The sequence below is a fragment of the Schistocerca americana genome, chromosome X, assembly GCF_021461395.2.
Source record: "Schistocerca americana isolate TAMUIC-IGC-003095 chromosome X, iqSchAmer2.1, whole genome shotgun sequence".
NCBI classification, from domain to species: domain Eukaryota; kingdom Metazoa; phylum Arthropoda; class Insecta; order Orthoptera; family Acrididae; genus Schistocerca; species Schistocerca americana.
Window position 1 is genome coordinate 118,805,132 of NC_060130.1, and position 22,538 is coordinate 118,827,669.

General features: G+C 39.7%; 1 protein-coding gene across 2 annotated transcripts in view; it reads right to left on the reverse strand.

Annotated features, from left to right (window-relative positions):
* The window catches only part of LOC124555307 (dynamin-binding protein-like), a 215,072-nt gene extending 193,091 nt beyond the window's left edge, over nt 1-21,981 (reverse strand). For both annotated transcript variants that reach the window (XM_047129182.1, XM_047129181.1), the window contains exons 1-4: nt 21,729-21,981; nt 10,180-10,357; nt 9,503-9,621; nt 4,390-4,526 (exon numbers count right to left, since the gene is read on the reverse strand). In XM_047129182.1, the coding sequence (XP_046985138.1) occupies nt 4,390-4,526; nt 9,503-9,621; nt 10,180-10,357; nt 21,729-21,818 (524 nt within the window). In that variant the 5' untranslated portion in view covers nt 21,819-21,981. The remainder of the gene's footprint in view (nt 1-4,389; nt 4,527-9,502; nt 9,622-10,179; nt 10,358-21,728) is intronic.
* Between the last annotated feature and the right edge of the window lie 557 nt (nt 21,982-22,538).

The window sequence follows — 22,538 nt, forward strand, 5'->3', positions numbered from 1 at the left end:
AAATGTATGTTAATGCAGATGAGTAGGAATAACAAACCTGTAATGTTCGGATACAGTATTACTAGTGTCCAGCTTGACACAGCCAAGTCATTTACATATCTAGGCATAACACTGCACAGTGATAGGAGGTGAAACGAGCATGTGAAAACTGTGTTAGGGAAGGAAAATGTCAACTCTGGTTTATTGGTAGAATTTTAGGAAAGAGTGGTTCACCTGTGAAGGAGACTGCATATAGGATGCTGGAGCGATCTACTCTTGAGTACTGCTCGAGTGTTTGGGACCGGTAACAGGTGGGATTCAAGGAAGACATCGAAGCAATTCAGAGGCGGTCCGCTAGATTTGTTACTGGTAGGTTCGAACAACATGTACGTATTATGGAGATGCTTTGGGAACTCAAATGGGAATTCCTGGAGGGAAGGCGGTGTTCTTTTTGGGAAACACTATTGAGAAAATTTAGAGAACTGGCATTTGAAACTGACTGTTGAACGATTCTACTGCCGCCAACATACATCACACTTAAGGACCATGAAGATAAGACACAAGAAATTACGGCTCATACAGAGGCCTAGAGACAGACGTTTTTCCCTCGCTCTATTTGCGAGTGGAACAGGAGGAGAAATGACAAGTAGTGATACAGGGTACCCTCCATCACACACCTTTTGGTGGCTTGTGGAGTATCTATGTAGATGTATGAAAAGGCAGGCAGCATGAAGTTCAGCCGCCAGAGCAAGAGCCGAAAACGAACTCCAGGAGGTAACAGAAGAGGGATGTGCCCCATACTGGTGATCAAATGAGTCATCGAAGAAGGAGGCATAGGATGAGTGGCCAGGCTTAGCAGACAAATGGCATACGTATTTGCTGAGGAGAAAGTCACAGTGGTGTCACAGTGATAGTTCGGCAGGTTCTGCATACAGACTATCAACTGAGCTAGCGTAAAAGGCGCCAGTGGCCAAACAGATGCCACAATAGAGGATAGCATTGAGATGGCATAAGAGGGGCGGAAATACAGACGCATAAACGGAACATCCTCAGTCTAGTTTCGAATGGACAAGGGACTGATACAAATGTAGAAGGGTGGTCCGATCCACTCCCCGGGAAGTACCACTGAGGGACCGCTTACAGCAGGCGGCCAGGTAAGGCACGTGGGAAGACCAAGAAAGTTTCAAATTGAGTATGAGCCACAGGAATTTTGTAGTTTCAACAGACAGAAGAGCAGTAGGCCCAAGATGTAAACATGGCAGAAGAAACGAATTGCACCACTAGAAATTCATACAAATGGTTTTGTCAGTGGAAAAGCAAAAGCCATTGCCAATGCTCCTTGAGTAAAAATGAATGAGACATTGCTGAAGATGCTGCTGAAGGAGACAAATCCATGAACAACTGCAATAGATCGCAAAATCATTAACGAAAAGGGAGCCGGAGACGCCCGGTGAGATACAGGCCATTATAGGGTTAATGGTGATAACAAATAGGATGACGCTCACGATGGAACCCTGAGGCTCGCCATTTTCCTGAATAAAATTGTTCGACAAGGCAGAACCCACACGTACCTTGAAAACTCAGCCTTTTAAAAATTCCTGAAGGAAATGGGGTATGCGGCCAAGGAAACCCCGCACGTAGAGAGTACAGAGGATACTAGTCCTCCAGCAGGTGTCGTAGGCTTCCTCCAAATCGAAAAAACATGGCCACAGTCTGGTATTTCCACAGGAAACCATTCATGACAAGGGTGGACAAAGTTATGAGCTGGCCAACTGCAGAACGGGGCATTTGAAATCCACACTGTGCAGTGGCTAGTAAATTGTGAGACTCAAGCCACCATACCAGATGGACATGAATCTTACTTTGCATGAATATTGATTTTGATTGGAAGGCTGCTTATGGGAGATTGGAGGGTTTAAATTATTATCGTGTTGTTGTTATTAATCATGTGGTATTTAAGAATTTCAAAACTGACGTACGCACAAAAACAGCAGTACATGTATCACAGCTGTAGAAATATACCACTACTGTACCATCTAAAGCTTTGGTACAGCCAAAATTAGAGCAATGAAATAAATCATTCATTCAAAAAGTGTGTCTGGCTGCAGTTTATTCTTTAGTAATATCATATATCTCAGTAAGTTTTAATCTGGTCACTGGTGCATCAGTTTCTCTCAAAAACATCGGAAAGTATTTTCAACTAGACTCTCCACCTATGCTTCCAGCTCATAGAAGGTAGTTAATTATGCCAATAAGAAATTCCCAGGTACGTAGTCCTAACTGCAACATAAATGGAAGTGAGGAAGATTATAACTTTCCTAGTATTAGCATCACACATAATGGACAACATACCATTTTACCTGATAAAAAGATGAGATTTTTCCCCAAATTCATCATTCAAAATATACAGTGTCACCTTACATTCACACGTGAAAATCTTACTGCTGAGGTCAAAGCTTTTATATTGTGCAATAGATTAACATAGGGGTCATCTTACATTTACAGTTGAAGCCCCACTCCAATTATTTTCCTCTAGAATGAAGCAGCAACAAGCATTGGAACAGCTACACAGTTATGCTATTAGACCTTCTCCTTCTCCTTCTTCCTGGCCTTGTCCCATGCCCTCAAGAGGGTTGGCATGTTATCTTTGGATTTGGCAGTGTTACTGGTAGAGGGTGGCCAGATGTCCTTCCTTCCTCCACCCCTTCCCCCTCTCCTCCCCCCTCCATGGGACAGAATTTTTGAACCCCCATGTGTCTGTATCTAATGTTATCCACTACGAAATTGTGATTATGTTTGCTAAATGTCCGTGAATCGTATAACTAAGGTCGGATGTGAATATCAGCCCTGTCTTCATCTAGTCAGATGTGGGAAACTGCCTAAAAACCAAATCTAGGCCGGCCAGGACACCAGCCGTCATCGTTAATCTGCTGGGCAAATTCGAACAGGAGCCAGTGCGTCTCCCTGAATCCCAAAAGCAGTATGCTAACATGACTATCCAGGCGGGTTAGTGGCACCACTAGACCATTTCTGGGAAATAACTGGCTTACAGTTGTAGATGTCTTATCTAATTTCCCTTTTGTGGTCTACATGGTATTAACAACAGCCACAACTGTAATCAGAGCCCTAACAAAAATGTATTCTATAGTCATTGCAGTGTGGTTATCAACAAGCCACACTTAGGTCCATCACATTATCAGAGTTCTGCAACTGGAACTGGAATGGCAAGTGGCATCCTACTTCAGCGTCATGACACACACACACACACACACACACACACACACACACACACACACACACACACACAAACCTCTAGCCATGTAGCCATGTTACACACAAACCTCTAGCCATGTAGCCATGTTTCAAGTCAGGGACAAAGTTATGGGCATCCACTATGCCAGCATTGGAAGCAAAGGCCAGATCAGAAATTCCTCATGGTCAAGGCTGTGGGAAATCAACAGATATTGCAACAGAAACAGTTGCTGCCATGTCAGCACACCGGTGAGTGCTCACAGCCACATCCACAACTATAAATATTGAAGGTAGGGTGATTACTGCAGCACCTGTTTACAACAGTGGCAAACTCATACAGGTTATCCTTTGGCAGCACCTGTCCCAGACATAGATCTCTCTGACACTGCCAACTATCTAGGGGGAACTGAAGCCCCCTACTAACAACCACCAAGGCCTCTCACATACAACTCAGCATGACTCAGCGAGAGCAGCCATAGGTTTGCAAGAAGACATTAATGAGACATTCATTCTAGCAAATACCTTCCTATCCCACTTATCCAAAAACAGATCAACTCTTTCCTTCTTACTCCCATATATTTTCACAATTCTACAGACTCATTTTTTCCACTGATTTAGCTTCCACTTGTGCCTTGTAATTTCTTTTCCTTTTACCTGACACATATGCACCAAGCCCTTCCCCCCTTTTTTTGTATTTCCTGCTTCTTGCTTTCTCCCAAAGTGGAAACTTTTAAAAACTGTGGATGCTACAGTTCCAAAAGGGTTTTCTAGTCCCACTAATTTGTTAAGTCTCAATATTGTAAAGATGAATATTTCTATGCTGTTACATTTTGTTCTATAAAACATATGATTTATCTATGCCATAAATATATTCAATCACTCTTTTCTAATCTAAATTATTTTATTTCCCTCTATGTGTGTTCAGTTTTGAATCGAGTCTTCAGGAAAATAATACCTTGGCAAAGAGGTGGCAAGGTTGCCAAATGACTATCTACCAGCTTAGCTGTAAAGGTATATTAACATTTTCCCTTTAGAGATTTGGACACATCATGGAGAACCAAGAACATGGCTCCATATTCTCAATTCTACCATAATTACACTAAACAGTGTGATGTATTCTCATCTGAGAATTACTGAGTATTTTAATTTTATACTTACCTATACCAATCCTTATCAATAACTTCAGTAACAGTCAATATTTCTCCTTCGTACAAATCTATCTCCTCCTCTAGCTGAGCTTTCATACTCATCTTCACTTTTGCTGTCATATTTAAAACTTTAGGTTTACATTTCACCTAGAAAAAAAGTGACAGCTTCTGAAATATTCATAACAACAACTTACATAAAATATGGATATGTTTTACTTGGTGCACACACACACACACACACACACACACACACACACACACACACACACAATTTCAGCTCTTTCTTCTTTTGCCCATTATTTTGGTGATCTCAGTGTGCTTAAGAGTATTAGGTCATGGCAGGATAAAATTGTCTTGTTAAAAGTGATTGAACTGTGTGGTTCATTATCACACCTCAATATATAAGAGCTTTTGAGTTCAGAGTAATACCTACTTGGTAGATTGTAATTTTTCCTCCAAAAATGTGACATTTCATAGAGATTTATGGGTTCTTGTAAATCCAACAACTTGTTCTAAAGGTTTTTAAATGTAATAGAAGGAAAATCTTCAGATCTACCTTCCTACCATCTGATAACCAGGACACATTTTCATACATGAATTGTTAGCTGTTATTTGCAGTACAGTCACAGAGCTCAAGTCTCTCCTAGAAAGCAAAGTGGAACATATATCAGAAAGTCAGGTCTGACTTTCCAGGAGAAGGAGAGTTTATAGTGATGAGCAGAAGCATTAGGTCTAGCATTAGGTTTGGATGCTTCTGTTGAGCATGAGATTCAGACATATCAGTTACAAGAGTTATTCAAAGATAGCCTAAACTAAATAGCACAGAAATACAACAAACAAGCACATGGTAGAAGTAGGTGGTGACTAAGTTGCCCACTATCAACTAGGAAAACTATGCAAACATTATCTGAAGTTAAGAAAGTCTTACAAATTAATACTGAAAAATGTTGCCTTGAACAACTAGTCTGAACATCTATGCGCAAAAGACAAATTCTAGATCTCCTAGCTAAAATCAGGCCCGATCTCTTCAAGAATGTCACCAATGAGAGAGGCATCAGAGACCATGATGCTGTTACAAGAACAGTGGTCATCAAAGGAATCATCAATAAAGCTAGGAGAGTATTTGTATTTGGTCAAACTGATAGTCACTATCAATACCATTCTGAGAAAGAAAAGAAAGTTTACTAAAAAAGAGGTTACTACACTCTAGCTACTACAGCAACTCCAGGGAATCTACAGATAAAAGTTAACAACAATTTGTATCTGTAAGACAAGCACTGTATAAAGTCAACAATAATTTTTGAGCCTGGTAATAGATCTATCTGAAAATTCTAGGAAGTTCTGGTCATACGTAAAGTCAATGAATCTGTCCAAATCTCCCAGTTAACTGCTTGTGGTGTTTAAACTGAAGACACCAGACAGAAGCACAAATATGAATTTTGAATTTGAAAATGTGTTCATGCAAGAGGATACTACCATACCGACATTTGACCACCAAAAAAGTCACAAATGAGACAGACTAATGTTACCACCCCCACTACTGAAAAATAATTAAGACTACTCGAACCAAACAAGGTAGCAGGCCTTGACTGAATTCCAATTAGATTTTCCCAATTAACATAGATTTTTCAGAACAAGCTGCACAACTGACTTCTTCATTGCTCACATTTATTGGGAATCTGTTGTGCTGCAAATATTCCCGTGCGACTGGAAAACGAGTGCAGGTCACTGTCATTTACAAAAAGGGTAAAAGATCACGGGCACAGAATTTCAGGACAATATTGACTGATGAAAGAAGGCACAGCAGTCAGTCACCTCTTACATTTTTTGTAGCAGATCTAGATTTCAATCACTGAGTGGCCACCTTCAATGCAGCAGATAAACTGACAGTCTGAATTCTTGTCATGTACAGCAGAAGAAGGACTATGGCAAATAACAGCTGAAATGTATTAACTTTATCTGCTGCGTTGAATACAGCCGCTCAGGGATCAAATTCTAGATCTGCTACAATACATACACACTGCAACTAAATGCTGTGGCCTCTTTCACCAATGTAAATAAGTAGGGTCACTGAGCACTTATAGGTTCCAGATGGGGTCAAATTTAAAAAAGACCAATATAAATCATGAAGGATCCTAGAGCTCAAACATTTTTGTATTCTTGGAACAAAAATAAAATTCCCTTAAAAAATCAAGATGGATTCAGGAAAAACCACTTGTGTGAAACACAGCTTGCTTTACTGATACATGACAGATTGCAAAAATGCGACAAAGGTGAAGAGGTTGATTCCACCTTCCCAGATTTCTGACTAACTTTTGACACTCTACTACACTTATCTACAAACCAAGATATGATCATAAAGAGTATCTTTGTACATGTGTAATAGGATGGAGCAATATTTGACTAATATAACCCAGTACACCATACAGGAAATGCTGCACTGAAACAGAAGGATCACCATGTGGACCCCAAGGAAGAGTAGTAGGGTCTCCAATGTTATCACCATACATAAACGATATTGTTCACTGTTCATGCTGTTATCTAAAGGAGACTGCTGACACTGAATGAATGTAGGGGAAGGCTTGTACAAAATTTCCATTTGGTGTAATGAATGATTCCTCTCATTAAATTTGGCTAAATGTAAGACAATGCCTATAACAAAGAGAATGAATCCCACAGTATGTCACACTGTATTGTACTCATAAATGTGACATACTCCAGATGTTCACCACTAATTTTGGGATCAATACTAATTTTAGCGTCAATACCAAGAAGTGACATGAAATGGCACAATCATGTAAAATAAGTATTAGGGAAGGCAACTGGAAGGCTTATATTTGTTCAAATGGTATTGGAAAAACGAAATTTATGTGAAGAAGGAATTGCAAACACAGTTAGTGTGGCCAAATCTATAGTATTGTGCCACTGTTTGGAATCCTTGTCAAGTAGGAAGGGCAACACACATCGAGAAAATTCAGAGATTAGTACTGTGCCAGGTCTGTATAGTATACTTCAGTTGCAACAAAAATGTACAAGGATGTGAAATGAGAATCTTTGGAAGGAAGACTACTTAGGCCTCATGAATCCTTGTTGAGTAAATATAGTGAACTTGATAGGAATAACATAAGAGAAATCACTGTGCATCCAGAAGCATATAGATAGTCATTTTCTTTTGCTCATTATGCAATCAGAAAAAGGGGGGAAAAACTGATAACAATTGTACAATGTACCCTCTGCTATGCTCTTTACAGTGGTTTGTGGAGTGTATACACTATCCAATCAAAAGTATCGCGGTGCCCCTACGTAATACAGAACTGAGCACTAAGTATCATGACAGGCAGATCCATCAGTATGAAAGGAGGCATGGAGTATTGAATGGTAAAGCAGCTCCTGACACGCCAAACATTTCTGTAGTCAATCCTACAAGATGGCAAAAAGAGCGACCTCACTGGACAGTGGATGACAAACGAGTAATTTCGAGTGATGAATCACGCAACACCATGTGACAATCTGATGTAAGAGTCTAGGTTTGGTGAATGTCTGGAAAATGTCACCTGCCATCATGTGTAGTGTCAACAATGAAGTACACAGGAGGTGGTGTTATGGTATGAGGGTGTTTTTAGTGGTTAGGTTGTGGTCCCCTTAATGCGCTTAAGAAAACTCTGAAGTATTGAAGGATTTGAACACATTTTATAGCAATGCATACTGCATACAGTAGAGGTACAGTTTAGAGATGATGACTGACTTATAAGCACGACAATGCACTCTATCGTAAAGCAGCACCTGTGAAACAATGATTTGTGGAAAACAACATTCCTGAAATGGACTGGCCTGCTCAGAGTCTCAACCTACACCCACTGGAGCACTTTTGGGCTGAGTTACAACATAAACTCCGCTCCAGACTCCAACATCAAAAACCAGTACTGTCTTTTTTGGCTCTTGAGAAAGAATGGGCTGCCATTCATCCACAGATATTCAGACACCTCACTGGAAGTGTCCTCAGCAGAGTTCAAGCTGTCATAAGGGTGAAGGGTGGACACACCCCATATTAATGTTCACTAATAGGTGTCTAGATACTTTTGATAAGATAGTGTACATAGGTGTAGATACTGCTTACAATTTCTGTTTAGATGAAACTTCACAAGGAGGACTTGCCACCTACACTATCTTGTTCATATAGGTCTTAGTTTATAAAAGTGGTCCATCCACAATGCACATGGTTAAACCAGGACTACCATATTTTTAATGCATCACACTTAATGGTGGTTACTGTAGTGAACACAGGTTCTACAGTAATGGGGCACTGGTGGCCATTATCAGCCCCCAATCCTGAATTCTGGATTCCTCATGCCAATTCTGACTTTGTCCTCTGGAAGGATGTAAGTTTCAAACCTAAGTCAGGTCTTATGAAGAACTCATATAATATAAACATTAGCATTAATTTAATACTGATACAGAAATAAAAATATCTTAACTAATTAAATTCAAAATTTCACTCCAACCAGAATGCTACAATTTTTTGTCTTAAGAGACCTAGTTAATTTCAGCGAAACATAATACATACGGGCTAGAAGTATTGAAATTTACGATATCATTTGCCTAAGCAAAAGTCTAAAAATCAAAGTAGCACTATCATAGTCCGATTCACAAACGATGGCAGTTCTTTCAGGTCGAAGCATGGATGGGTACTGCAGAGTTCCTCCAAGTGACAGTTGCAGTACACACATACACGTGCTTTGTGCTTGAAGAAATGGAATGTGTTGCGTACCATCACATTCAGAGGTAACAACTCTCAACAAACGGAATAAAAATTCATTAAATAATTTGTTATGATTATGTTTAATGCTCACATTGGCTACAATATTCACAGCAGAGCACTCAGAGCAGTGCTGAACATTCATTGGCTGTTGGAGAATGCGTGATATATAGGTGTGCGGAACAAGCCTAAACTCTACCGCCATCATTCATGACTCCAGCTATAAAGGAACATAATTTATTTCACTTCCGCTACTTTTTCTCTCTTTCCCCAACAATATACCATACTTTTAAGGGTAGACTAATACCTGTAAACTAAGTAAGTAGTATTTTAATTAAATTCTGTGTTGAATCAATAGTAGAAATACCTTTATGTAAGATGAGTCCAGCTTCCATGTGTATGTTGTAGGGAACATACCCTTCCTACTTCCAATACTTCCCTCCCACCAATTATCATCAATCTTTTTTATGCCAATAATCAGCTCACCTGAAAAATTAAAAAACCACATTTCTCCTCAATTTTCCCTCTTTGTTTACAATATCCATTGAATATGCTAAGTGTGTTTTATTAAAATCTTAGACACAATTATTTCACAAAAATTGTAACAAAGTTACCTTCAAAACTACTAAGACCAGGAAGGGAACAGAATTCAACAAGTAAAACTGATACTACTAATCTATTGTTTTTTTTCCATTGTCAGTCAGCACATTCTGAATTGAATGAAAGATTTACATTATTGCATATAGGTGGACTGGACACCGATTTTAAAAAAGGGAGGGGTGGGGGGGTGGGGGGAGAGGGAGAGGGAGAGAGAGAGAGAGAGAGAGAGAGAGAGAGAGAGAGAGAGAGAGAGAGAGTGAGTGGGGGTGGGGGGGGGGGGGGACAGGCACAGAGTAGTGAGAGAAGGGAAGATTATTTAGCATTAGTTTATTACATAAATTAAACACAGATGCAACACAAAGTGATTTGTTTTTATATTACTGAAAATGTGACACACATACATAGAAAATTAAATCACTTTCTCTAGAATGAAAATGAACCAACCTTTCCTGAATGAAAGATCACCAGGTTGTTGTCCAGGAAAATCAGCAATTGTGGCAAAGAGTTCATAATCATTTTGCAGATCAGGTGGGTCCACTTCTATCAAGTAGTTCAATGGCACTTTTCCACATGTACCATTAACAATACCATTACACCAGTGACGATCTATTTTCTCCAGAATCTGGAAATTACATTTGCTACATTCAAATCTGTTTATTGCACACTGAAGTGTATACCAAAACACAAATGTGATGGAGAGGAGGGGAGGGGGGGGGGGGGGGGGACTACATAACAGAACAACAAAGAATGGACACACTGTAAATATAATGATCTCACACAATCAGATTGAAATTTTTCATGATCTCCATTGTTTTATGTGGCGTATTTTATGTGAAGATTCATAGCAGTGAAACTGTTACTTTAGTGGCTATCTGGGGAAAAAAAGTTTAAGATTTCACTGTTAAGTGGCAGCTAAACACATGCTCAGGTTCTTCAGACTGCAGACATCTTATAGTGGGCTTTGCAGGATGAGATTATCCATTTTTACAGGGAGGACCATCATGGGTCTGCCGCTGATGATATTATTTCATGAAACAAAGCGTCCACAGCCACAGTTAAATTCTTTATTCATTTATTCTGTCATAATGAACTTCAAAGCTATAGCCTCCACAGAATAATAATAATAATAATAACATAGCCTTAACAATTGTAAACAGTCCACAAAAATTGGAAAGGAAGGCCAAAATTACATATTTTTGTTGAAATCATACCATATGTTGCCCCATATTCATAATGAGACTTCAACCTCAAACCCAGTTACGACAGAATACATAAATACATAAATTAACTGTAGATGTGGAGGATTTATTTCCTGGAAGAACTCTATATGAGTTTCACCAATGAATAGTGGATACTCATAAAAAATTAGACGGGACACAAGAAACTTACAGAAATAAAAAGGAAGACCATGAAGTAATTAGAGATGGAACATACTTTTAGAAATATATCTGATTCGAACTCAAGAGTATACTGCTCAGAATTCTCTCCACCTAAGTAACATCTTCAATCGCTTACAGTACATGCTTTGGTTTGTCAAGACAAAGGCCTCTCCTTTGTTTTTCTGGCTTTCATATATCTCCATCTACGCTTGTGAAGTGCTTGACAGACGGTATGTTCCACTGTACCAGTCATTGGAGCGTTTCCCCATTCTATTCATGTATGGAGCATGGGAAAAATGATTGTTTAAGTGCCTCTGTGTGTGCTGTAATTAATATGATCTTATTCTCACAATCCCTGTGGGAGCAACATGTATGGGGTTGCATTACATTCTTAGAGTCATCATTTGAGGCTGGTTATTGAAATTTTGTCAACAGACTTTCTTGGGAAAGTTTTCTTCTATCTTCAAGAGACTGCCAGTTCAGTTCTTTCAACATCTCAGTGACACTCTCCCACAGGTCAAACAAACCTGTGACCATTCATGCTGCCCTTCTCTGTATATGGTTCAATACCCCTGCTAGTCCTATTTGACATGGGTCCCAAGTACTTGAGCAATACTCTAGGATGAGTCACACGAGTGATTTATAAGCAATCTCCTTTGTAAATTGATTGCATTTCCTAGTATTCTACAAGGAAATTGAAGTCTGCTTCTTGCTTTACCCATGACTGAGCCTATGTGATCACTCCTCTTCATCGCCACTAAGCGTTACACCCAAGTATTTGTGTGAGTTTACAGATCTCAACTGTGACTGACTAATATTATATTCATAGGATGCTACGCTTTTTTGTGAAGTCCACAATTTTATGTTTTTCATCATTTGAAACAAGTTGCCAATCACTGCACAGCTTTGAAATCTTATCAAGGTCGTTCAGACTATACTTCTTTGTAGATAACTGCATCATCTTTGAAAAGTCTGAGGTTACTATTAATATTGTCTGCAAGATCATTAATATACAACAGCAAGGGACCCAACATACTTCACTGGGGCACACCTGAAGTTACTTCTACATCTGTCGATGACTCATCATCTAAGATAACATGCTGCATCCTCCCTAGAACGAAATTCTCAATCCATTCAGATATTGTGTCTTATACTCCATATGATCATACTTTTGATAATAAGCGTAAGTGTGCTAATGACTCAAATGCTTTTCACACATCAAGAAATACTGCATCTTCCTAATAGCCTTGATCCATGGCTTTCAGAATGTCCTGTGAGAACAGTGTGAGTTGGTTTTCAAATTATCTATGTTTTTGAAATTCATGCTGGTTGGCATGGAGGTGGTCTTAGTGTTCAAGATACCTTATTATGTTTGAGCTACAAAAATGTTCTCTAAACAAATCAATACCAAGGATGATGATGTCCCATACTCCGAGGAGTGTAGGGGACGATGCAGGAGACCCGCACCACTGTACTAGGCAAGGTCCTAGTGGAGGTGGTTTGCCATTGCCTTCCTCTGATCGTAACGGGGATCAATGATGATGATGAAGATGACGCAACACCCAGTTATCTTGAGGCACAAAAAATCTCTGACTCCGCTGGGAATCGAACCCGGGACCCCGTGCGCGTGAAGCGAGAATGCTACCGCAAGACCACGAGCTGCAGGCAGTACCAAGGATACTGGACAATAGTTTTGTGGACACATCTGTTTCCCTTCTTGTAGACAGGTGTAACCTTTGCTTTCTTCCAGCTACTAGGCACAGTTTTTTGTTTGAGGGATCTAGGATACATTATAGTTAACAGAGGGGATAACTCAGCCATGAATTCAGTATACAGGGTATTACAAAAAGGTACGGCCAAACTTTCAGGAAATATTCCTCACACACAAAGAAAGAAAATATGTTATGTGGACATGAGCCCAGAAACACTTACTTTCCATGTTAGAGCTCATTTTATTAATTCTCTTCAAATCACATTAATCATGGAATGGAAACACACAGCAACAGGACGTACCAGCGTGACTTCAAACACTTTGTTACAGGAAATGTTCAAAATGTCCTCCGTTAGCGAGGATACATGCATCCACCCTCCGTCGCATGGAATCCCTGATGCAGCCCTGGAGAATGGTGTATTGTATCACAGCCATCCACAATACGAGCACGAAGAGTCTCTACATTTGGTACCGGGGTTGCGTAGACAAGAGCTTTCAAATGCCCCCATAAATGAAAGTTAAGAGGGTTGAGGTCAGGAGAGCGTGGAGGCCATGGAATTGGTCCACCTCTACCAATCCATCGGTCACCGAATCTGTTGTTGAGGAGCATACGAACACTTCGACTGAAATGTGCAGGAGCTCCATCGTGCATGAACCACATGTTGTGTCGTACTTGTAAAGGCACATGTCCTAGCAGCACAGGTAGAGTATCCCGTATGAAATCACGATAATGTGCTCCATTGAGCGTAGGTGGAAGAACATGGGGCCCAATCAAGACATCACCAACAATGCCTGCCCAAACATTCACAGAAAATCTGTGTTGATGACGTGATTGCACAATTGCGTGTGGATTCTCATCAGCCCACACATGTTGATTGTGAAAATTTACAATTTGATCACATTGGAATGAAGCCTCATCCGTAACTAAAATGAGATCTAACATGGAAATTAAGTGTTTCTGGACACACGTCCACATAACATCTATTCTTTATTTGTGTGTGAGGAATGTTTCCTGAAAGTTTGGCCGTACCTTTTTGTAACACCCTGTAGAGTCTTGTAGAGATTCCATGAGGCCCTGGGACTTTGTTCAGTTTTAACAATTTCACCTGTTCTCAATTCCATCGACACTAATATCTATTTCACTCATCTTTTCAGTGGTACAAGAATTAAATTGTGGCAATACTCCTGGATTTTCCGCAGTAAAGGAACATTTGAAAATAGAGTTAAGCATTTCTGCTTTAGCTTTGCTAGTCTCAGTTTCAATTCCTGACTCATCCATGAGTGACTGGACACTAACTTTGTGCCACTAACACCTTTACAAATGATCAGGATTTCTTTGGGTTATATTCATGCAATTGCACCAGTAAAGTATTCTTAAATGATTATTGTGAATTATGTTAAGGAGGAGAAGCTTCATTGATACTGAGTCACAAATATTTTGTGTACATACAAGGACTCCACGAGTAGAGAGAGAGAGAGAGAGAGAGAGAGAGAGAGAGAGAGAGAGAGGGGGGGGGGAGATTCTAATCATACCAATAAATACAACTAGATGTTTGCAGGGAATGTGTTCTGTTAAACTGTAGGCATTACAAGAATGGGGACAGGAGGAACTTTTTGTTTTGTCTTACTGTTTCCAAAGGCTCTACAGTGTAAGATATTGCTTTTATAAAAGCTGCAAATTACAAGTTGTTGCTCATATGGCATCTAACTGAACTTGATGGTTGCCTCCAGCTGGCAACAAACTTACATCAACTTACTCTAAAATTATTTTTCTACATCAAGTTTTAGTTTAATAATTAAAAGCAAGTGCTCAAAAGTTTTTCTGCAGGCAGTGTTCCACAGCTCTTAAATGATTCAGAAAAAAAAATTGTTCTTATGGGGCAGCAACAACTGCATAAGTTCATTTTGTAATTTGGTGAACTTTTGCATCTGGTGCTTAATCTACAATCTCTTATTGTGTACACAACCAGTATTGGAAATTTAAGATTCCACCATCTTGTGTACAAAATAAAATCACTTAACCATCTGCGGTCATCCTCACCCCACTGTTGTCATGGAACAAAGATTCCTCATCAAAGGGATAAAAGGATCACAAATCCCATAAAAAATATTCTACCATGCTGTGCAACCAGGGACACTAACAGGAAAACTACATAATCATTACACAGTGTTATGTTTGTGTTTCCCCGGTCGCACAGCACAGGACGGGAGTACCATTTTTAATAAATCTGTGGTCCTTTTGACATGGAATCTTTGTTCTATGACAATAATGGGGTGATGCTGACGGGGTGACACTGACCTCAGATGGTCAAGTGATTTTATTTTATATACCAGATAATGGAATTTTAAGTGTTCTGAAACCAATCATGTACAAAATAAAGGATTGTGGATTAAGCAAATGTCATTCGATTTCTTCATTTTTCAAAATGGGTTCAGAAAAGATGTCTTAAGACCCCTAAAAGCAGTTATATTAATAATTTTTATTATTTTCAAATAGTTCTGATCTTAAATCATTATCAGGTTGACAAATATTATCAACATCAGATGGGACAATAGCTCACTGGGCGTCAGTGCGTGACGGGAGCAGGCAAAAGAGAGGCTGAAGTTTTGGTAAGAGTTACACACAGCCCCACACACTGTGTATTTTGTAGTTGATATGCTATATATTTACATTATATACATCAAATTACTCATATGATATTTGTTTGCTGTATAATACAGCTTTTATGAAATTATCTTGCAGTTTGTTATTGATACAAAAAACCACATTAAAAACACAGTGAATGCATATCCTCAGACATAGCATAGGTCCATCGGTTAGAACCCTTATTCCACATTAACATTTGGGGTCAAAGGAAGCATCAGATTCCACCCATCTGCTTTGACCCCTGACGTAAGTGTGTTGTGTTGTGCGATGTCACTGTGGCACACTGTTTCCAAGTTGGGTCACGTTTTCAGATGGAGCGTTGTTGTATTTGGAAGTGTAGCCTCATGGTGGATGTTCAAATTTGAAGATGTTTGTGTTATGTGTGGTATTGGGTCATTTGACCTTGTGTAATCATTCTGTGAAGTAGTTGGGGGTCGGCCGAAGCGTCCGATCCCACCTGTCAGCTTTGACCTGTGATGTAAGGCTGTTGTGGTGTGTGACGTCACGACGACGCGGAATTTAGTTTGTGAGTGTGGTGTGTTTGTAGGTGTCGTTTCGATGCGATCGGTGGTGCTCTCTGGTGGTGTGTTAGGTGATGGTTTTGGTTTAGTTTGCGAGTGTGGCGTCGTGTGTGAATTTTGGTAATTTTTTTTTTTTTTTAATGTCTTTGGTAGGTATGGATATGACCGACAGGGTCAACAGTTTTCAGTTGTCGGCTATGATGGCGGACAGTGTATTGTCTCTAATAAAATTTCTTCAACTATTCGGATTTTTGGATGAAGTCGTGAAGTGTTCAGTATGTCGCGAAGAAATGAGGCCTACTTAAAGTTCCAGCGTCTCGGACCAGGGTCGGCTGTATGTGGAGATGTCGTAAGGATAACAGGTCAAGGGAAGTGTTTGATCCCAATTTATGAGATCGGGAGCTGCTGTTGAGCAGGGAAGTGTTCAATCCCAATTTATGGGATCGGGAGCTGCTGTTGAGCTATATAGGTCAAAGGAAGTGTCCGATTCCAGATGATATTGTGTTTAGTGGCATTTGGGGAGTTTTGTGATGTCTGTTTTTTTTGTCGTTTTGCGTGGTTTTGTATGGGGGTGGGTGTCTAAATTTGTTTATATTTAGTTTGTCCCCACCCAAAAAAACCCCTATTTCCCATGCATGTCCCGTTCATCTACATCTACATCTACATCTACATCTACATTCATACTCCGCAAGCCACCTGACGGTGTGTGGCGGAGGGTACCTTGAGTACCTCTATCGGTTCTCCCTTCTATTCCATTCTTGTATTGTTCGTGGAAAGAAGGATTGTCGGTATGCCTCTGTGTGGGCTCTAATCTCTCTGATTTTATCCTCATGGTCTCTTCACGAGATATACGTAGGAGGGAGCAATATACTGCTTGACTCTTCGGTGAAGGTATGTTCTCGAAACTTTGACAAAAGCCCGTACCAAGCTACTGAGCATCTCTCCTGCAGAGTCTTCCACTGGAGTTCATCTATCATCTCCGTAACGCTTTCGCGATTACTAAATGATCCTGTAACGAAGCGCGCTGCTCTCCGTTGGATCTTCTCTATATCTTCTATCAACCCTATCTGGTACGGATCCCACACTGCTGAGCAGTATTCAAGCAGTGGGCGAACAAGCGTACTGTAACCTACTTCCTTTGTTTTCGGATTGCATTTCCTTAGGATTCTTCCAATGAATCTCAGTCTGGCATCTGCTTTACCGACGATCAACATTATATGATCATTCCATTTTAAATCACTCCTAATGCGTACTCCCAGATAATTTATGGTATTAAGTGCTTCCAGTTGCTGACCTGCTATATTGTAGCTAAATGATAAAGGATCTATCTTTCTGTGTATTCACAGCACATTACACTTGTCTACATTGAGATTCAATTGCCATTCCCTGCACCATGCGTCAATTCGCTGCAGATCCACCTGCATTTCAGTACAATTTTCCATTGTTACAACCTCTCGATACACCACAGCATCATCCGCAAAAAGCTTCAGTGAACTTCCGATGTCATCCACAAGGTCATTTATGTATATTGTGAATAGCAACGGTCCTATGACACTCCCCTGCGGCACACCTGAAATCACTCTTACTTCGGAAGACTTCTCTCCATTGAGAATGACACGCTGCGTCCTGTTATCTAGGAACTCCTCAATCCAATCACACAATTGGTCTGAAAGTCCATATGCTCTTACTTTGTTCATTAAACGACTGTGGGGAACTGTATCGAACACCTTGCGGAAGTCAAGAAACACGGCATCTACCTGTGAACCCGTATCTATGGCCCTCTGAGTCTCGTGGACGAATAGCACAAGCTGGGTTTCACATGACCGTCTTTTTCGAAACCCATGCTGATTCCTACAGAGTAGATTTCTAGTCTCCAGAAAAGTCATTATACTCTAACACAATACGTGTTCCAAAATTCTACAACTGATTGACGTTAGAGATATAGGTCTATAGTTCTGCACATCTGCTCGACGTCCCTTCTTGAAAACGGGGATGACCTGTGCCCTTTTCCAATCCTTTGGAACGCTACGCTCTTCTAGAGACCTACGGTACACCGCTGCAAGAAGGGGGGCAAGTTCCTTCGCATACTCTGTGTAAAATCGAACTGGTATCCCATCAGGTCCAGCGGCCTTTCCTCTTTTGAGCGATTTTAATTGTTTCTCCATCCCTCTGTCGTCTATTTCGATATCTACCATTTTGTCATCTGTGCGACAATCTAGAGAAGGAACTACAGTGCAATCTTCCTCTGTGAAACAACTTTGGAAAAAGACATTTAGTATTTTGGCCTTTAGTCTGTCATCCTCTGTTTCAGTACCATTTTGGTCACAGAGTGTCTGGACATTTTGTTTTGATCCACCTACCGCTTTGACATAAGACCAAAATTTCTTAGGATTTACTGCCAAGTCAGTACATAGAACTTTACTTTCGAATTCATTGAGCGCTTCTCGCATAGCCCTCCTCACACTACATTTCGCTTCGCGTAATTTTTGTTTGTCTGCAAGGCTTTGGCTATGTTTATGTTTGCTGTGAAGTTCCCTTTGCTTCCGCAGCAGTTTTCTAACTCGGTTGTTGTACCACGGTGGCTCTTTTCCATCTCTTACGATCTTGCTTGGCACATACTCATCTAATGCATTATGTACGACGGTTTTGAACTTTATCCACTGATCCTCAACACTATCTGTACTTGAGACAAAACTTTTGTGTTGAGCCAACAGGTACTCTGAAATCTGCTTTTTGTCACTTTTTCTAAACAGAAAAATCTTCCTACCCTTTTTAATATTCCTATTTACGGCTGAAATCATCGATGCAGTAACCGCTTTATGATCGCTGATTCCCTGTTCTGCGTTAACTTTTTCAAATAGTTCGGGTCTGTTTGTCACCAGAAGGTCTAATATGTTATCGCCACGAGTCGGTTCTCTGTTTAACTGCTCAAGGTAGTTTTCAGATAAAGCACTTAAAAAAATTTCACTGGATTCTTTGTCCCTGCCACCCGTTATGAACGTCTGAGTCTCCCAGTCTATATCCGTTAGCGTCATTAGGCTTTTTGTGGAACGTGTGTGTGTTTGTTTTCCGATGTATTTTCGTCCTCATAATGTGTACGTAACAACTTTATATGCGCCATATTGGAATCGTGGTTTATGGTCGTTTCCGCCATATTTGTGACGTCATGGGTCAAAGCAGACGGGCGGGATCGGACGCTTCCGTATTTCCGTAGTTGGAAAAGTGAGCTGTGTCACTAACGAGTTACAATGATTTAGGCCTACTGTTTTGGGGGTTTGTGCATATGTGTTTGTGACAGTATGATTAGCGCTGTATGTTTTTTTGCAGACCACAATGTAATAGTTTTTTCTTGTTTTTGTTAGAGATCGATATGATAGAAAAATTTAATAGTTATTCATTCCAGGTTGCGATGGGCAATGACATGACAACAACCATAAGGCTTTTACAGTAGTTCGGCTTGATTGCTAATTATGTGAGGTGTCGCGTGTAATGACAGCATGAAGTTGATTAGTCCCATCTTCTTGGACCGGGGACCTATATATGTGGCTGTGTAGCCATGAAAATATTTAGTGATCTATCCGACAGGGACTTCATTCAAGAGAACTCGGTTGGCCACCCTGAAGACGGTTTTACTTACATATTAATCTTGTTATTGTTCATCTTTACATCTTTGAGGATTCATTTTCTTTTGTTATTTTTTTTCTTTTAATTTCTTTGTGCGTGTTGTGTTTAGGAGTGGTATTAGGTGGGATGGGGTTATTAAAAGCGTGGTTAAGAGGTTGGGCTTGTTTGGATGTTGGCTTTGTTTGAGCTATATAGATTACAAGAATTTTGCGATATTACATATTGGACTTGCATGTGTTGGTTTCTTGATATCAAAGGTTCTGTTTGAGGTATATAGGTGACATGAAATGTAAAATTCCTGTGCTTTTCATGTTTGTAGTGTTATGTCATATGTTGAGAATTTTGTGTGTTTGTTTTGTGGGAAATATTTGTTTTGGGATGGTGCTGTTTTTCATATTGTCATGCATATAGCCTGTCCCCATCTTAAAGTTCCCACTTCCCACAGTTGTCCCATTAGTTTCATTTTATTGCTGCAGTGAAATATTCTGGCATCATTTTTATATTTGTTTGCCTGTGCATGTAGTGACATAATGGTCACCATATTGTACATGTTGGAAGTAGTGGTGTCAGTCATCTTGATGATGTCATGGGTCAAAGCAGATGAGTGGAATACAACGCTTCTGTAATGCCCACATTTGTTGGCCATCACAACTTACTACCAAACTGTTACCTTCCAATCTATCCTAGACATTGTGCTATTCTACAGATCAGTCTGTCACCATAACTGAGATTTTATAGGGCGTGGGGGGATGGAGACTAAAACAAACAAGCCTAATTTCAACTTTACTTTTTATTAGACAATATCAACAAGTCAGTGGGGAGTCACAGTCATAATAAAGCACGATTCTCAATATCACTCACAGCAGTGATGTTCATAGCATGACATGGTGGGACAGTAAGGGGAAGATATTTTAATATGTACCTAAGACAGCATATGTATCACATATGATTCAGATACTGTACAAATTAGTGGGTTATAAATGTCAAAATTAATGTGGCAAGGCCATACAGTTCCCAAAGATCTGCATGCTTGTTAAGAAGCCACTTACAATCAAGAGTAGAGAATGACAGGTGAATGAAAACGTTAAACAACCAATCACTATGAACCACAGTGGTGAATACAAGATTCTACCACGTCTGCCTGCAAAAAATGGCCTACAGGCTCAAAGCAAATGTGCCTGCTCTACCAATCATGACCACACAATACAGTTGACACATTTTTAAGCGATGACTTCCATTTTTTCTGTAAACAGCACCAAATAAAAACCAAATCAATAGTTTTTTCAAAGAAAATTCCGCACTGGCTGTATCAATGATTTTTATTAAATCTGCGACCGGTTCCGCACCACTTATTGGTGCATCCTCAGGCAATATATGCTATTTATAACATGGTAACATTGAACATTGCCCTGTAGCCACTCCCCACCATTCACATCCAATACACCCTCATCTGGTGAGAGCGGTAGTTGAAATTTAAAAATCTTTTGTAAAATTTTTTTAAAATGATGGGAGCGGCAATGACCATGCAAGTTTGCATGGTCATTGCCACTCCCATCATTTAAAAATTGTTTGTAACAACTGTTTAGAATGTCAGTTATCTTAGTTTTAGAAGAGGTTTTGATATATAGTCCCTACGATGCAATGTAATCTGTCTGACCATGCCCAGTGAACAATGTTGACTTATTAATAGCAATTTGTTCTAGTACTGAGCCTCGTATTGTTTCGTTTTACAGTATTCATTTTAGTACGACAGTTCAAATTTCAATATTGCATTCATATACTATATATATTTTACAATCAATAAAGAATCTCAGTTTCCTTGCTCCCAGCATGAGGCTTTTATGCCTCTGTCATATGTACAAAAGTTAATAATATACATCTGTGAATGAAATCATTTGTTTGTAAAAGTCTAACACAGCCCATAATTGAAGCCAGTGCATGCTGTTCTGTCTCACTATAGTCTTCCATGGTTAACTTTAAACGAAAAACATTAGGCCTATTAACATTCAGAAACAGTCTATAATTATGAACACTTTTGATCTAGCAAAGCAGTCGCCTCTGCTAAAAGTGGCGAAATTCGTAAAGTACATCTGTCTGTGACCTATAATTACCTGTACAATGTCTCCTTTACACAGTGAAAGTTCTCCTGCAGTCGTCGTGAGAAAGTCATTTATCACCTTTGCGACTGTCCCCTTTTCCATGTTGTCAGCTCATTTCAAAACAGTATGCCACCCTGTTAGCGTAGACAACAAATCCCTATAAACTTTGGGCACTGACAATGCTGTCAAAACTATCCATCAACACCACCGTCACGCGAAGTATATAATCATATTGCATAACCTCACACATCTACCATTGCTTGTTGTTTTCATTTGCTATTTAGGACTGTCATAATGCCAACATTACGACGATGAGCAAAATTGTCAAAAATTGACGTTTATTGCAACACGAAAACAGTGGTACGATGCTTTCTATTTTTATAAAATCGATAAGATATTTCTGCTTTATTTTCTCCTGCTATAGACTGAAACAAGCTATTTATATATTTTCTGGCTTTGAGTTCATCAGTTTTAATAGCAAGATGTAACCTTGCTTGACGCAGGCACCTGTCTCCTGTCTAGAACATGCAGGCACAGAATTCAACTTTTAACCGCACTAACAAAGAGAGAGATATCTCTTTATGCACTAATGAACATTCACGATAGTTGATAATTGTGTACATTGAAGCTAGGACCATTCTGCGCATTTTATGGGTAGTGATTAATTAGCGCAAATTCCTGAACACAGCGCGCTAACTACAAATGGAATACGAATTTTAACTTCTCCCTATAGCGTGCATTCTACTACGATGTTAAGAGATTATATTCCATATTTGCAGGTTACATTCAGAATTGTTGTTGCAAATCTTTATTTCATAACTT